General features: G+C 36.2%; 1 protein-coding gene across 1 annotated transcript; it reads left to right on the forward strand.

Annotated features, from left to right (window-relative positions):
• The first annotated feature begins 33 nt into the window (after positions 1 to 33).
• On the forward strand, positions 34 to 17283 carry LOC101746892 (methylcrotonoyl-CoA carboxylase subunit alpha, mitochondrial). Its single transcript, XM_004924624.3, has 14 exons — positions 34 to 527; positions 1027 to 1228; positions 1386 to 1603; positions 3960 to 4107; positions 4459 to 4596; positions 4756 to 4851; positions 5371 to 5554; positions 6988 to 7178; positions 8319 to 8450; positions 10180 to 10350; positions 10911 to 11034; positions 12785 to 12978; positions 14585 to 14722; positions 16140 to 17283. Exons 1-14 carry the CDS (start codon positions 496 to 498, stop codon positions 16296 to 16298), a joined length of 2127 nt encoding a protein of 708 aa, XP_004924681.1. The 5' UTR covers positions 34 to 495; the 3' UTR covers positions 16299 to 17283.
• The last annotated feature ends 318 nt before the right edge of the window (positions 17284 to 17601 follow it).

Below are 17601 nucleotides of genomic sequence, written 5' to 3' on the forward strand. Positions count from 1 at the left end.
CATAAATTCTTCAAAAAAAAACCACAGCTCACTGATTATATTCATTGAATTGACAATTGACATACCTACCTAATCAAACTTTTGTTTATAAAATGTAGGTAGTGTGTTGGTTTGATTAAAATTATAATATTAGTGCCTAGTATTTATTTTTCCTAAATAGACACTATAAATTTAATATATTGATTTTTAAAAGCATCATAGCCTAAATTTCGCTAAAGTTTCATTATAATCATAAATTCCCTACTAAATCTTAACAATAATTATGGTTGTTGACATTTAACTGATAAGACACTTGTTTTTAACAGTAATTAATTATTCAGTGATTTTGTTAAGTCACTTTTTATCAGTAAGTTACGTACATAAAGAGGGGCCTGGCGACAAACGTAATCTCTCAATTTATCTTGGTAAAACGAAGATAATATTGTACTGATTTAGTTCATTTTAATTACATATTATTATACCTAAATAATAGCTAAAAAGCGGTTGACTTTAAAAATGCATTATTTACGCTATCTTTATAGAAATAGGTGAGTTGTAAAAGGCATATTATGATTACTGATAGCCAATTAATTAAAGTGTTGTTTTGTAACTTTAATGTGTATATAAGTAAAACAAAAATTGAATTATTCTTAATCACGTGAAAAAGGATGAAATGTTTTCCTAACCTTTTTAACTGTAATGTTTAAGAGTGTAAATCAAAATTACTCTAGCTAGTAGTAACAAACAAATTCCCATTTAGGCATGTGTATGTCTCTATTAAGAGTGAGCTTTGTAGCCTGTTAATTATAACAATTTAATTTTTTCGTTGAGTAACAAGTATTGTAAGTATTGCTCATTGATTATCTGGAAGAGACTGCTTAGATTCATAAGAGTGCCTTTTTGATTATAAATAAAAACTAAATGTGAAAAAACATTGAAACTACAATTTTTTTTAAAAACTTAGTTAGCACTTCACTATATTATTAATGGCTATTTTTTTTTAATCTGACTGCCAGTTATTACTGTTCACATTATTAAACTTTTTAGTCCACTGACAACACTTCAGAACAATATAAGGTACAACCATGCACAAATCAAAGAGAAAGTTCAAAGAACACAGATCAGCAAAGTATTGATAGCAAACAGAGGGGAGATAGCATGTCGGGTCATGAGAACTGCAAAGAAATTGGGAGTCAGGACAGTGGCTGTTTATTCTGATGCCGACAGACATGCTATGCATGTTGAAATGGTATAATCTAATTATTTTTTCAATATTGTTTTTCCAACATTTTAATGTGTCGAAGACTAGAAAACTGCTCAAAACTACAATATGACTTACATTAGATAAAAAAAATCATGAAAAATTGACCAAAGCAGGAATAACATTTTTCTTAAATTTTTCACAGGCAGATGAGGCTTACCACATTGGGCCTGCACCTTCCACACAAAGCTATCTAAATGCATCTAAAATTCTTGAAGTAGCTAAAAAGTCTAACAGTCAAGCTATACATCCAGGCTACGGATTTCTATCTGAAAATGTTGAATTCTGTGAAAAATGTGCTTCTGAAGATATTATATTCATTGGCCCACCACCTTCAGCTATTAGAGATATGGGTATCAAAAGGTAAAGTTAATTAGCATGGATTTTAAATAGTAAACTTCAATAATCAACGTCTTCAATCTACCTCATGCAATTGTAGAACCTTTTTGTTGTGTAATATATACATATTAAGGAGTGAAATGCCATTTGTTTTAAGCAACATTTTTGCAACTTTACAGGAGAGCCATTAAAAGTTTAAAATTAGGAAAAAATATCACAACAAAAAAACTTGTTCAGCTATTTGAATGTAGCAAACTTAATTAAAGTTCAACTAAAAACATCGAATTTCTGATGCTAATACCGAATAAAACAGACCTTTACTTACAAAGATAAATGTCTCGTATTAAGCAAAAAATAGCCTTTCACCTTCATCAATACAGATTTTCATCAATATAGATAGTGATTGAGCCTCTGCCTGTTTAGTGTTAACCATAACCCAAGAACATTAAAATATTAGTGCTAAAACTCTTCTGTTAACATGAGGACAATATATACCTAGTCAGGTCATAAGTATTGTCACACAGTAAAAACTTTTCTTTTAGAATGCTGGCCACAAAAAAGTTTATTGAATTCGAATTTCGAATTGTTCATGAAAATAAAAATAGTATACATTTAGAATTTTACTTCTTTTTTAAATATGGAGTGGACGCTTAAAGAAGACCGTGTTGCAGTTATTGCGTTGCATCGTTGCGGTTACGCGCCAATTCAAATTTTTAACATACTGAAAAATTTGAATATAACCAAAAGATTCGTTTATCGTACCATCAAACGATACAATGAAGACTCTAGTGTAGATGACAGGTCAAGAAGTGGTCGCCCTCGGTCTGTTAGGATTCCAGCAGTGATAAAAGCTGTGAAGGCGCGAATTCAAAGAAATCCCAAACGTAAGCAGAAACTGTTGGCCCTTCAGATGGGGTTAAGCAGAACCACGGTGAAAAGGGTTGAGGGAGCTCATATAGAGTCCCTTCTTTATTTCGCCTGGTTATGTTTTATGTAATTAACACCACAGTTGGAACAATATAAATTTTATTGTTGTAGCGGCATAAAGTAATTACATTAAATTAGTTATTATCACATTATAAATTATTTTTATGTTTTTTATATTTGGCGGTAAAAAGGTATGGTGGCACAGACTATCTCCTTTTTCCCACATCTCGTGCGTTCCGGCTTACGCATAATAAAACGCCACAGGGTGTTGAATGAAGACTTAGGGCTTCGGGCATATCGAAGAAAAACAGGACATCGTTTGAATGCTCGTCTAATGGACCTGAGACTGAAGAGATGCCGCGCTTTGTTGAAGCGGTACGCGGGAAAAAAATATCGGGAAATTCTTTTTTCGGATGAAAAAATTTTTACCGTAGAAGAGAGCTACAACAAAAAAAATGATAAGGTGTACGCACACAGTAATGAAGAAGCGAGCAACCGTATTCCGCGTGTCCAACGAGGTCATTTTCCATCCTCGCTCATGGTATGGTTGGGAGTTTCTTATTGGGGCTTAATAGAGGTACATTTTTGTGAGAAAGGTGTAAAAACGAATGCAGTTGTGTATCAAAATACAGTCCTGACGAACCTTGTGGTACCTGTTTCTCATACCATGTTCAATAACAGGCACTGGGTATTCCAACAAGATTCGGCGCCAGTTCATAGAGCGAAGAGCACACAAGACTGGCTGGCGGGGCGTGAAATCGACTTCATCCGGCACGAAGACTGGCCCTCCTCCAGTCCAGATTTGAATCCGTTAGATTACAAGATATGGCAACACTTGGAGAAAAAGGCGTGCTCAAAGCCTCATCCCAATTTGGAGTCACTGAAGACATCCTTGATTAAGGCAGCCGCCGATATTGACATGGACCTCGTTCGTGCTGCGATAGACGACTGGCCGCGCAGATTGAAGTCCTGTATTCAAAATCACGGAGGTCATTTTGAATAAACGTTAGTGTCATAAGAATCTGTTTTGTTAAGTTCATTTTGGTATATGAATGGTTACATAATGAATAAACTTGTTTCAATTATTTTACCTTAAACATGTGACAGAATTTATGACCTGACTATGTATAATGATTGTTCACAAAATTTAAAAGACAGTTGTTATATCTACGAGCAGCTCAAACGAAATATGTAATGTGAAAAACTTACATCAGTCAATGTGGAGCCAAGTTGACACTTACATGTAAATTACTGAAATCTGAAACCACAGTACTGTTTACCCTGTATCTGTATAATAAAGAATTTTACAAAAATACACCATTAGTATTTAGGCTTCCCTGTAATTAAAAATGTATATATTATAAAAATTGTTTTATAAAGTAAAACAAGAATTTACTTAATTTAAAAATTTGTATATTGTTCTTAACTAATTTGTGATTCTTTATTTTTTTAGTACGTCAAAAGCTATTATGTCAGCAGCCGGTGTACCCATTGTTAGAGGATACCATGGTGAAGATCAGAACATTGAGAGACTGAAAGCTGAAGCCCAAAGAATTGGTTTCCCGCTTATGATCAAGGCTGTCCGGGGGGGCGGAGGAAAGGTACAATCTATTTAAATTCACCTTTAATGCGTATATCTTTATTTTATCATTTTAGTAGAAATGGTGAATTGATTTTGAACCATCTGTGGTGAAATAAAATATTGAAGACTTCACCATTCCACTGGGTTTTTCATCTAAAACATTAATGTTGGCTTACTTGATGTAAAATATTAAGAAAAAAATGGATGTAACCTTTCAATAATACATTAATGACTGGTTCAAAAACCATGAAATGTCTATAAGTGTTTATAAAATTCAATACAAAATTTCAAATGGTAATAAATATCTCACACCAAATGTTTTGATTCTTCCACCCAATTTTTTTTCTTAATCTTTTTTATTTGTTTTCAGGGTATGAGAATCGCAATGACCGAATCTGATTTCCTTCCGCAATTGGAATCGGCGAAGAGAGAATCGCTTAAATCATTTGGAGATGATAATATGCTGCTCGAACAATACATTACGGATCCAAGGCATGTGGAAGTTCAGGTGTGGTGAATAATTTTTCTTTTTAAATGTCAATATTATCTAGTTAGTTCACCACACATTATACAAGTATTATATAAATTATTTTAACTGTAAAAAAATTGTAAAACCATATTTTTTTATTTCGTATCAGAGGCTAATGTAAAAAAAAACTCATTTCAGGTGTTCGCAGATATGCACGGAAATGCTGTTCATCTTTTTGAAAGAGATTGTTCAGTACAGAGACGACACCAGAAGATCATAGAAGAAGCTCCGGCAGTGAGTGTTTTTTTTAATTTCCAAATTCATTTAATCTCAAACCTAACTGAAGTCATCGTGGCCTAAAGGATAAGACGTCTGGTGCATTCACCTGGTGTTCGAATCCCTCAGGCGGGTACCGATTTTTCTAATGAAATACGTGCTTAACAAATGTTCACGATTGACTTCCACAGTGAAGGAATAACATCGTGTAATAAAAATCAAACCAGCAAAACTATCATTTGCGTAATTAATGATGGTAGGACCTCTTGTGAGTCCGCACGGGTAGGTACCACCACACTGCCTATTTCTGCCGTGAAGCAATAATGCGTTTCGGTTTGAAGGGTGGGGCAGCCGTTGTAATTATACGGAGACCTTAGAACTTATATCTCAAGGTGGGTGGCGCATTACGTACACGTAATAGATGTCTATGGGCATCAGTAACCACTTAATACCATGTGGGCTGTGAGCTCGTCCACCCATCTAAGCAATAAATAAAAAAAGACAAACTATCATCATAATATATATTCTGTCTTCCAGCCTGGGCTTTCTGAAGAGACTCGTAGAGCGTTAGGTGAAGCCGCAGTTCGCGCCGCCAAGGCCGTGGGCTACGTAGGAGCCGGCACAGTAGAGTTCATCCTTCATAGAGTCACACACGAATTCCACTTCATGGAGATGAACACGCGTCTTCAAGTCGAACATCCAATCACGGAAATGATAACTGGTAATTAATTTAATTAAAATTGTTTTATCTTTAAATTAATTCAATTGATATACTAATGTATACCTGCAAAGGTTTTGGTTGAGAATAAAATCACTCTGTCTATTCTATTGAATGTCATGAAGTGAATAAGCTGAAGCCTTTGAGTATTATATATGCATACATATAAGTTGTACATAAATACTAGAGGAGATCAAAACTTGTGTCTGAAGTGGAGAACTCTCTGGGGCGTGTCTCCAAGTGGGGTAAACTGAATTCAGTTCAGTTCAACGCATTGAAGACACGGGCTTACGCGTTCACTGCGAAGGGCCCTTTTGTCATAGCGCCGCAATTTCAAGGAGTAGTACCTACCCCTGCAGCTTTCCTCGAGTATAGGGATTCTGGGGATCGATATTTCGAGCGATGTCAAATTTCGGAGTCATTTGGAAGGTTAAGCCAAATTGGCCTCTAAAATGTTAATTAAAAAAACGACAATTTAGCCGAGAAAATTGTGAGTGAAAACGAGTGACTTTTACCACAGCACATAAGCACAGTCTTACCGAATATGACTAACTCATTATTGCAGATGCAATTAGCCAATCACGCAAAGAAACTTATTTTTTGTGCCAAACGCATACGCATACGAAAAAGGCCTATTTTGGATCTTTTATCAGTCAAGGGACTCCATGAAATACAATATGCAACTGCGACAATTTTTTTCATTGTACATATTATTATTATAACTTCAAAATATGTTTACTGGTGGTAGGACCTGTTGTGAGTCCGCGCGGGTAGGTACCACCGCCCTGCCTATTTCTGCCGTGAAGCAGTAATGTGTTTCGGTTTGAAGGGTGGGGCAGCCGTTGTAACTATACTGAGACCTTACAACTTATATCTCAAGGTGGGTGGCGCATTTACGTTGTAGATGTCTATGGGCTCCAGTTACCACTTAACACCAGGTGGGCTGTGAGCTCGTCCACCCATCTAAGCAATAAAAAAAAAACTCATTTAACTCACCGCATATGAAAAAGCGTATGTACACAGGTACAAACAATCGGTTTTTATTATCAACGCACCGACAACCACTGTTGGACATAATATACATAGATACACACATGTAAACACATAATTAAGATTTCTAGGCATACAATTTGTTAACACGGTTAGGACCGTGTTAACAAACAAATAATAATCTAGGGATTATTACAAAAATTGTAAAATCCTGTTTTGGTCTTATTCGTACGTATTTATAATACGGTATTTGGGGATCAATTTTGTTTTTGTGAAAACAATATCAAAATTCATTTGAAAAGTACGAAACAGCCAATGTGGGTACGTACTGGGAGTACTTGCTATCTCTTTCGCACTTCAGCACATTAATTACGGTGACGTCATTACGCGAATCTTTTTTTTTATTCGCTAACAACAGCACTGGATCTTAAAAATTCCCTTTTCAGGTACTGATTTAGTGGAATGGCAGCTCCGCGTGGCAGCCGGTGAGCCGCTGCCCGTCACACAGGAAGACATCGTCCGGAATGGCCACGCGGTCGAGTGTAGGATATACGCAGAGGAGCCCGCGGCCGGCTTCCTGCCCAGAGCCGGTACACTGCACAGGCTAACGCAGCCTATCGCTGAAGAGTTTGTACGGGTGAGCCGATTAACTCTTATGACGTCACAATTTTGTCAACGTACCACGAGCAGTCATACGTTCCGAAGAGTTTTATGTTCCAAATCAGGTGGCGGTATTCACGTTGGAAGATCTCAGAAACGATTCACACAAACCGAACTGTGGTCTTGTTTTCATTAATCTTTTTTTTTATTGCTTAGATGGGTGGACGAGCAATAAATGCGCCATTCACCTTGAGATAAGTTTTAAGGTCTCAGTATAGTTACAACGGCTGCCCCACCCTTCAAACCGAAACGCATTACTGCTTCTCGGCAAAAATAAGCAGGGTGGTGGTAAGTACCCGTGCGGACTCACAAGAGGTCCACCAGTAAATATATGTCATATTATTATGCATATTATATCAATATGTCAATATCGATAGCGCTGATCATAGTGTCGCGAATTAATCGTTTGTGATTTCCAGTTCTGTCATATTCTAGATGCTGTTTTCTGATTAAAATTTGTATATAAAATGGTTTTTATTCTCCGCAGCTCTTTAGACAAGTCTTAAAATTCAAGTACTTTTTGTATGCTTGTTTAATTTTCAATTACTTCATTATCATATTTCAACATTAATGTTAAAGTAATATGTGTGCTTAGTGCGAGTTTTTTAACGTTCTCGATAGCGTAAAAGTTAGCTCATATTTGTATAGAATGGGATCGCTTGCGTACGTTTGCCGCTAGGGGCGCTGTTCCAACTGCATACGGAGTAGAGTTCATCCATACTACCTGGAGCCACTGCGGTCATCCACAGTGCGTTTCCAGAGATCTTTTTTGCCACGTACCATCCGTCTATGGAATGAGCTCCCCTCCACGGTGTTTCCCGAGCGCTATGACATGTCCTTCTTCAAACGAGGCTTGTGGAGAGTATTAAACGGTAGGCAGCGGCTTGGCTCTGCCCTTGGCATTGCTGAAGTCCATGGGCGACGGTAACCACTCACCATCAGGTGGGCCGTATGCTCGTCTGCCTAGAAAGGCAATAAAATAAATAAAAAAATAATACAAAAATGGGTTAACTCTTACGCTAACGAGAACGTTAAGAAACTCGCACTAAGCACACTGAATACACTATCGTTTTGATTTTACGTTCTTTATTGACATAAACATTCTGGAACTAATTAGGTGGAAACCGGAGTACGCGAAGGACAAGAAGTATCAGTGCACTATGATCCGATGATAGCGAAGCTGGTTGTGTGGGGACGCGATCGAACCGAGGCACTAGCGAAAACAAAGGCAAAACTTACCGAATATCAGGTGATTGAAAAATAAGATTCTTATTAATAATTTATTATCTTATATGTACATGTTACATAAAAATACACAGTATGTATAGTAACCGGCAAACTTCTTGAGCAAATGACCTTGACTGCGCAGAACCGAATTTTAGATCACTTTGGTGGTGAGGGTGAGGCGCGACGGCAGGGGAAATCGTATCGAGCGCTTTATTGGTAGATCAGTCGAACCTTGCGCCCCGCACCGCGCCCTCATTCCGCTTGCTCCCAAAAGTACGCTTGCGTACAGTGGAAAGTCTATCGTTATTAATCGTTAAGTTATTTGTTATAATTACTTGTGGACTTTGTTGCCATTGCTATTTGTTGAGTGTTTGTTGATTTTTTATAAAACATACACTATGCCGCGACTAACTGGTGTAGTATTCAAAAGAAAGGGTAGAAAAATTGTGTACGACGTATATTGCTTCCTTATAAAACAGGGAAAGAATGATATGGAAAAATTAAAACAGACTTCGGAAGTAACAAAACCATCAGTGAGTACTGTTAGGTGCATTATTAAGGAAGCTAAAGGCTCTGGCTTACTCGCCGTGTTTCGGACTCCGGGTAAGAAAATATCAGGGAAGAAGAAAGTTACCGGAATGGATAGTTTCGTTCAATCTGTAATAAAAAGATGTAATCATAATAACTACATAACAAGCAGCGAAACTCCGCACCGTAGAACGGCTTCGAAAAATTTAAAGATATAAATTTTATTGGCTCGGAATGAAGCTTACGACGTATTATGAAAGAGCTAGGCTTCAGATGGAAAAAAAGAACAAAAAATAATCGGAAGCTGGTAATTGAAAAAAGTAACATTCGATTACTACGAATCGAATATCTTCAAAAAATAATTAATTATAGACAAAAAAGAAGACCGAATCGACCGAGTTGTAAACTACACCAATGAGCCCTATGTCGACTAATCACGATGATAGCGACTCGGGTGATGAAAACAGTGATGATGATGATGGTCAAGATTATGATAACGAAAAAAAAACTACAAATACCAGCTTCGCTTCAACTGAACCAAGACCTGGCAACAGCTCTAGTTTTGACTTAATAGAAGGAATATCTATTTTACCCCAAGATTAAATTATTACAATTATTAACCTATATGTTTTGTTGATGTTCTAATAAATATATAAATAAATACATATGTTGATTTTAATAATTTAATAGCATTATGACGCAGAGTAAGTAATGTTTTTGCACGTGAGTGTACCATGCGCGAACTTACCCCCACTACGTCAACAAATGCTCAAGAAGTTTGCCGGCTATTATACATGTTATATAAAAAAAAAATAGTTTAACATACTAGCCAATTAAAGACTGATGCAGAAAAACTTTACGCAAAAATGTGAAATTAAAACTAAATTTAGTTCTTAAATAAAATGTAGCATACTAGGTTGTTTTTTTTTTGATTAGTTGATACTATAATATAAAAAAAGGTAAAGTCGGATTTATTATTAATTCAATAAAACATTATCGTAATCACAAATTGATTTGACGAACATTGGTTGTATCAAAAATGAAACTAGCTATAATTACACAACACTAAATTTTGTATTGTGTACCAATAACATAACTGACCACAGACAATAGTAATCTGTGCCACAGATAACTTCTAGTAAAGCGTGACGTGTGACGTCATTGCCTCATCATCGATTGTCAATTTATTTTTGACAATTTCAAACTAGCATTTTTATTGACAGGTAGCTGGTCTAGAAACAAACGTCAACTTCCTCCTGCGGCTGAGCGGCGCGAGCGCGTTCGTAGCGGGAGATGTTCACACAGCGTTCATACCGCAACACGAGGCCGAATTATTCCCTAAATCCGATACTGTGCTGAATGAGGACCGCGCTATTCAAGCTGCTCTGGGACACGTAAGTTTAATATTACTTACTGGTGGTAGGACCTCTTGTGAGTTCGCACGGGTAGGTACCACCACCCCGCCTATTTCTGTCGTGAAGCAGTAATGCGTTTCGGTTTGAAGGGTGCGGCAGCCGTTGTAACTATACTGAGACCTTAGAACTTATATCTCAAGGTGGCTGGCCCATTTACGTTGTAGATGTCTATGGGCTCCAGTAACCACTTAACACCAGGTGGGCTGTGAGCTCGTCCACCCATATAAGCAATAAATAAATAAAAAAGTTAGAATTAACTCTAGTAACTAGTAACTAGTAACACATTAAATACAATTTTCATTGAAAGTTAATTTTCAGTTTCTTACAATTTGGGTACTGCAATAACGAGCACGTGCAAATATCTACATCCCTTATCTGATGTGATAATGCCACACAATAAATATGTTTATACAAATCATAATAATAAGAACATTTTCTCTATTTATAATTTTTTTATTTGTAACTATGATTATTTTATTTATAATAATATATTCGCGAACATTAACAATACACTTTTAAAACTCCTTTTATTTTCACAGCTTCTGGTGTCACAAGCTCAACTTGCCACCAATGATAGCTGGAAAGGCATTTCTGTACCGTCTACCGCTTTCAGACCGAACTACCAGCTACAGAAGACCGTGCCATTGAGATTTGATGAAAAAGGTGAGCAGGAATGATTTTGTCTGTCGTTAAAACGCCGATAGATGGCGCTGATATTTTTGTTCATGATTATAGGTTTGTCGGATGCCTTTCGTCCACGCGTAGCTGGAATAGCCCCGTAGATTACCAGCTTATAGGGGGGAAAAGATGCCTTTTTTTTTAGCAAAGTACCCGCGTAACTGTAATAACCCCTTAGATCACCAGTTTATAGGAGGGGAAAAAAAGGATGCCTTTTTAACTGCAAAGAGACAGTCATACCTAATTCTCACCAGTCCTGGCGAAACTGCATAGGTTTTCAGACGACCGATTGAAATCTTTTTGTCTTTTTCTATTTCCCTACCTAATCTATAGTAACCTAGGGGTCTATTTCAATTATTCGCGGACCGGTAGTAGAGCTTTTTTGACCACTGTGATGAACAACAAAGGAAAAGTCTTCCATAGAAAGGTGTTGTTAATGGGTAGACAGTGCCATAGAGGGATTTTTGCGACTGTCCGAATGTTGTTGTTCGAAACTCAAAAATAATACATAATATATTAAAACTAATTTTGTAAAAAAAATCTTTACCGCGACTCAGGTTTTAGTTTTCTTCTACATTGTAGATCTATTTGCTCCGGTAGTCATATCACACAACGCCGTGAGCTCGTTCATCCGTTTTAGCAATAAAAGAAAAGAAAAATTCCAAACGTCGGGACGCCCGACAGCAGTTAAGACAAACAAATCTAAGTTAAATCATTTAATATTGAAATTGTTTAACTTGAGAAAATCCTAGGTTATTACTTAAAATTTATATGATATGAAAATTGAAAAAGGTATATAAATAATTAGGAGGTACGTATATCGTGAGAGAAAGGGAAGTCAGACAGATTGGCGCCGTAACGCGTTACGTAACAAAGTGACTTACCTTCCCTTAAGAAGTTATATTATCACTTCAAGAACCCTCAATAATAAATCAGCTCCGATGCTCCGCGATGCATATTGGAATGTCGTTTCGTGCGGGCTCAAAACGCGCACGGCGGGATCAATGCAATATGCTCTGCGTCAACCTTGTCTCGCCGTCGCAATTTAGCCCACTGAGTTTCTCGCCGGATCTTCTCAGTGAGCGTTTCCGATTCGGTGGTAAATTCTGCGAAGCACCGCTCTTGCTAGAGTTCGTGTTAGCAACATCGTCAGGTTTGAGTCCCGTGAGCTCACCTACTAGTTAAGGTTACGCTGATATGGTCTCTGTACCGGAACTTTTTTAATTATTACCCCAAAATGTTTTTGTGTAAGTTGATATTACCCCATGGTGAAGAAAAAAAAAATACGAAATCGCTTCTTTTTAGCATCTTTCATATTATAGCCCCCATGATAATTTTGAAAAGAAAACAATAACTAAAAATTTAATTTAAACATCATTTATTCAATTTATCAATGTAATACAAAACGGTAATAATAGTAATATATGTAATATACAGTTGAGGAAAAAAAATCGCCCCACAGAAAATATAAGTAAATCATAATTTTTTGTTTTAAGTTTGAAATCACAACGATTCTAGAGAAGTTTCACTTTAATATATACTTTTTACTCACAAAAGTTTCATTTTTACCCCCCAAAATTTCATTTTACCCCATTTGGGGTAATTTACCTCGGTTCCCCGACCGCTGCTCTAGACCATCAGCATATGTAGGAAAAACATATCCCATCCGCGGGGCGAGTGGGGATCCTGTACAAAGCCCATTACTTGGCCCATTACCAAAACTATTTAATTCCAGATTTCACAGTCACTGTGCAGTACACGGACGTGCCTAATACGTATCGAGTACAAGTCGGCGACGGCGAGTGGAGGAGCGTGGAAGCTTACCTCAGCAGTAATGACAAGGGCCTACGATTGAACGCTTTGATCGATGACAAGATCAGCAACATTGGATTGCTGACGTACGAACAACAAGTTCACGTGTACGACGAGGTATTCTAAAATCCTTACTTAAAAATTATAATATCGTCTTGCATTGTTCCTGAAACAGAATCAAATCGAAATTATAATATCTCCGACTTTAGAAACTTTCACTTCAAAACTATTAAATATTGAAATACTAAAACACGGGTTTACATGTAGATATTTCACTATAATTAATTCCAATATAGCAATTATCCAAAAATAACCACCCAATATTTAATGTGTGTTAAAAATTATAACTAAAGTGCTAAAACTAGTATTTATACTTAAGAAGGAACTGAGTCACCTTTTTTCCCTGGGTTCGAGACCTGAAGCCCGAACAGAAAAATCTTTCATAAAATATAATATACTAGCGACCCGCCCTCGCTTCGCTTCGGAAACATGAAATTTTATTATTGATTATTTACGACATCATATTATATACCTCATAACAGTATTTCTCCACTATTTGTTATTATACATATAAACCTTCCTCTTCAATCACTCTATCTATTAAAAAAAACCGCATCAAAATCCGTTGCGTAGTTTTAAAGATTTAAGCATACATAGGGATATAGGGACAGAGAAAGGGACTTTGTTTTAAACTATGTAGTGATTGATTGAAGAGATAAAATACTTTTGCTCTTAAAGGAAGCACTGTAGATTGGTCGCTATAGGTGTTATAGTAACCACGAAAAATGGCGTCATTTCTTTGCTACAGCTCGCTCTCTTTCCAGCATGAAATTACATCCTACTAATGTTATAAACGCGAAAGTTTTTACGCGAATGTATGGATGTATGTTTGTTACTCATGTAAAAACTAATAATGGATTTTGATGAAACTTTACAATAATATAGCTGACACATCAGAATAAAACATAAGCTGTAATTTATAAAGATATAGTGTGAATTACCAAAAATATAATGATAAGTATCAAGTAAGTAAGAAAAAATCTGCCATCTTATTTTAATAATCAATAATAAATTACAGTTCCCGAAGCAAAGCGAGGGCGGGTCGATAGTTTACTATATTTCTTTACATATTTAAAATTTGTTTTCGTTGATATTATTTAAGTGTGTGTATGAATGTATTTCTGGTCAGATTTTATAATCTAATAAAAATAATCAGTGTATCTAGTATGTATTGCAGATAAAAAGTGACAGATTTTTTTAACATCAAACGTAAATTTGTGGGCAACCATAAAATTTTTCGACAAGTGTGTATAGTACAAAAATTTCATAAAAATTTGGAAGCTGTTTAATAACTACCCAGACCTTCGATAGATAACGACCTACCGATGATAAATTATAACCATAACCCATATAATCTTGACCGCAACCTTGAGACAAGATAAAAAAATACCTCGGTCACACTTATCTATAGTTACTAGGGAAATAGCGATAATTCCAATAGTTATAGTTCAGTTCGAACGATATCAAATTTAATCAATTTTTCCTCAAAACGAATCGAGTTTGATGATTTAATGATGATTTTTAAGACAACCATATAAAATTAACGATAAAGTTCTAAAAATCCCATTACAAGATATACTATTTTGGTGTATCTTTATTTGCTCGGTGATCGCGGGAAAATGGTTCTTAAAGACATGCAAATAAGAGCCGAAACTGTCGACAGACAGGGCAAACGGTTTTCGTGATACCTCATCCGAAGTTCCAAGCGGTCAGCGGATCGGACCCAGCTGCGGCTGCGAACAGCGCGTCCTCTCCCACACCCGGAGTACTTGAACGTATACTAGTTAATAAGGGGGATAAGGTAAGAATTTTTGAAGCCATAGAGTACCGCTTTTTTTTTCTACCTAAGGTGATAGATAGCCTTGAGAGACTATTTTAGCGTAACCTTAACTAGTAGGTGAGCTCACGGGACTCAAACCGAAGTGATGCTAACACTGACCCTAGCAAGAGCAGTGCTTCGTAGAATCTACCACCGGATCGGAAACGCGACCCACTGGAGAAGATCCGGCGAGAAACTCAGTGGGCAAAAGAGTACCGCTTGAATTCGACTAATGTAATGGAAAACACTATATGATTGTTTTTTTTTAAATACCTCTGCTTTAAAATAAACTATAAAGTATAAAACTTCTTTCCCGTGTTTCACGGGTTGCCATTCGATCCTAAGCTTTATTCATATAAAATAAGAAATATCAATAAGTTAAGAAGTCTGCCCCGTTTATCTCATATCAACACGTTTGTAATACAAAAACGCTGACGTCATCAATCTTGTCGATAGTTTTTTTATTTATATTGTTACAAATAGCCCTTTCCTAACCAATTGATATTTAAAATATTTGAAAATCAATTGTGTGTTTTCTATTATATAATCGTATTTAACTCACTTAATGATTAAAACCAAAAGAGGTATTACAGTATTCGAAATTCACATATTAATTTTAAGTGGTGGTCTTTCAATGATCGACATTCGATAATAATACTGACATTTCAAGATTCAAATTCACTTTGCGTATTACGTTTTTTTTTTCATTGACATTTCAAGGAAAAGTGTGTTTATTTCACACAATGTAAATTAATAACACTCAAGTTTGTCAATACTAAACAATTAAATAAAGAAAATTAGTCGACAAAGAGTTCGACCCATGCATCAGCCCGCTGAGTTTCTCGCCGGATATTCTCAGCGGGTCGCGATTCCGATCCGGTACTAGATTCATCCGCGAAGCAGCTGCTTTCGAGTTGTTAGGTCTCCTTCGGAGGCGCTCGGGCAGCTGTTAGCTAATCCCACCCCTCCTGGCTGAGCCTTTGCTCGCCCAGCTGTCCTGGTGAAACTGGAAAGGCCTCCGGGCCAACAGTAAACCTTCATACATACAAAAAAAAAGTGGAGAAAATTGTACTTAGCTGTCTGTTTTTCTTTTATTGCTTAGATGGCTGGACGAGCTCACAGCCCACCTGATGTTAAGTGGATACTGGAGCGTATAAACATCTATAACGTAAATGCGCCACCCACCTTGAGATATGAGTTCTAAGGTCTCAAGTATAATTACGACGGCTGCCCCACCCTTCAAACCGAAACGCATTACTGCTTCACAGCAGAAATAGTAGTGGTGGTGGTACCTACCCGCATGGACTCACAAGAGGTCCTACCACCAGTAAAAAAGTTTTTCCCTGTTAGTGTATAAATCATGATGTCTATGGACTACGATACTATGAATATATTCTAGGTGGTGAAGGGCCAGCCTCTGTTCGTGGTGATAGCAATGAAAATGGAGTATGTAGTACGTTCGCCCCGAGATGGCGTGGTGGAAGCCGTGGCACCCTTCAAACAGGGTGATGCCGTTGGCAAGGGAACCCAAGTTGTTATGCTAGAAGACCAAAGCTAATAATCTAATAATGACACTATCTTATATGTTCCTACATGATTTGATGATAAATCAAACTCCGATGCTATACTTTAAGTGTTAATGAATTCCAAAGTTTACAAAGATAAGGGTAGTAGAACGTTTTTATATTTTGTAAGAGAAAATGTTTTTTTGTTTTTAAATAAAAATCACATAAAATATTGTTATTAATTTATTAGTTCCAAACTCTGCATGTTTATTTGCAGATTCGTATATCCAAAATCAACCGTAGCGGCCATATTATAAATAATTTTAATTTGGTTCCAAGGCTCAATAATCAAAACCTTTATTAAACTCAACTCACAAAGTACGCCTCGGTGTCACAAAATATTTTGTTTTTTTTAGTTTACATATACCTATATACCTATGGATAAATTTAATGAAACGTAAAAAAAGTTTTATGTAAAATAATATTATGAATCTACACGGTTTGAAATGGTTTAAAGCCAACGGTTGTGGTTGTGAGGTTCTCGTGATAGCCGTGGCCTCTGTATAATCGTTATGTAGCAGTGAGTCGGTCACAGATTCGACAAAACTTTTGTATTTTTTTTTTGTGTGAAGAAATATTTCGTATTCTGGAATCTAAGTTTCAGCTTAAAACAAAATTACAGTGACACAGTGTATGATTCTCACTACACATACCGCACGCTCTCTCTTTGGTCGGTCTAGATGTGATAAGGTGAAATTCATTTTTGTTTGAAACATGTTTTTGTTTATAATATCTGGGTCTAATTTCTGTACTAGCATATGGATTATAAATAAATAAAGTCAAATGTTCTGCCTGTATTTAAATAATTGATATTGGGAAACTTTTAGAAAAAGTAAATTACTAGTAATACCTTATATTGTAACGACAGTACAAATTATTTTATTCATTGAATTCGTTATTATTTATTTAAAACAAAAACGATATATTTAATGTAATATAAATTTTATAAAGTGGTTGTAAATAAATATTTGGAAATAATTAATTTGTTTCTTTGCGAAAGTAATCATTAGGTTAGAACGTTAAATTCATTTGCAAACTTCCCCATTACCTTCATCATTTCATTAAAAAACCTTACCTTTAATAGTACTATTGTTTTTATTTCATCACATTTTTAACACCGTACATAACATAGTATGAGACAATCTCTCTCTCTCTCTCTCTCTCTTCGATCGGTTCCTCACTGCTGAGGATCGTGACTCCGTATGAGACAATAGAACTAGTTAAATGATTTTGTTGCGTAACAGTTGGTACGCAACAAGCTAGTCCGAATTCATTAGGTACCTATTCGAAATATTT

The sequence above is a fragment of the Bombyx mori genome, chromosome 15 (genome assembly GCF_030269925.1).
Source record: "Bombyx mori chromosome 15, ASM3026992v2".
Classification (NCBI taxonomy): Eukaryota; Metazoa; Arthropoda; class Insecta; order Lepidoptera; family Bombycidae; genus Bombyx; species Bombyx mori.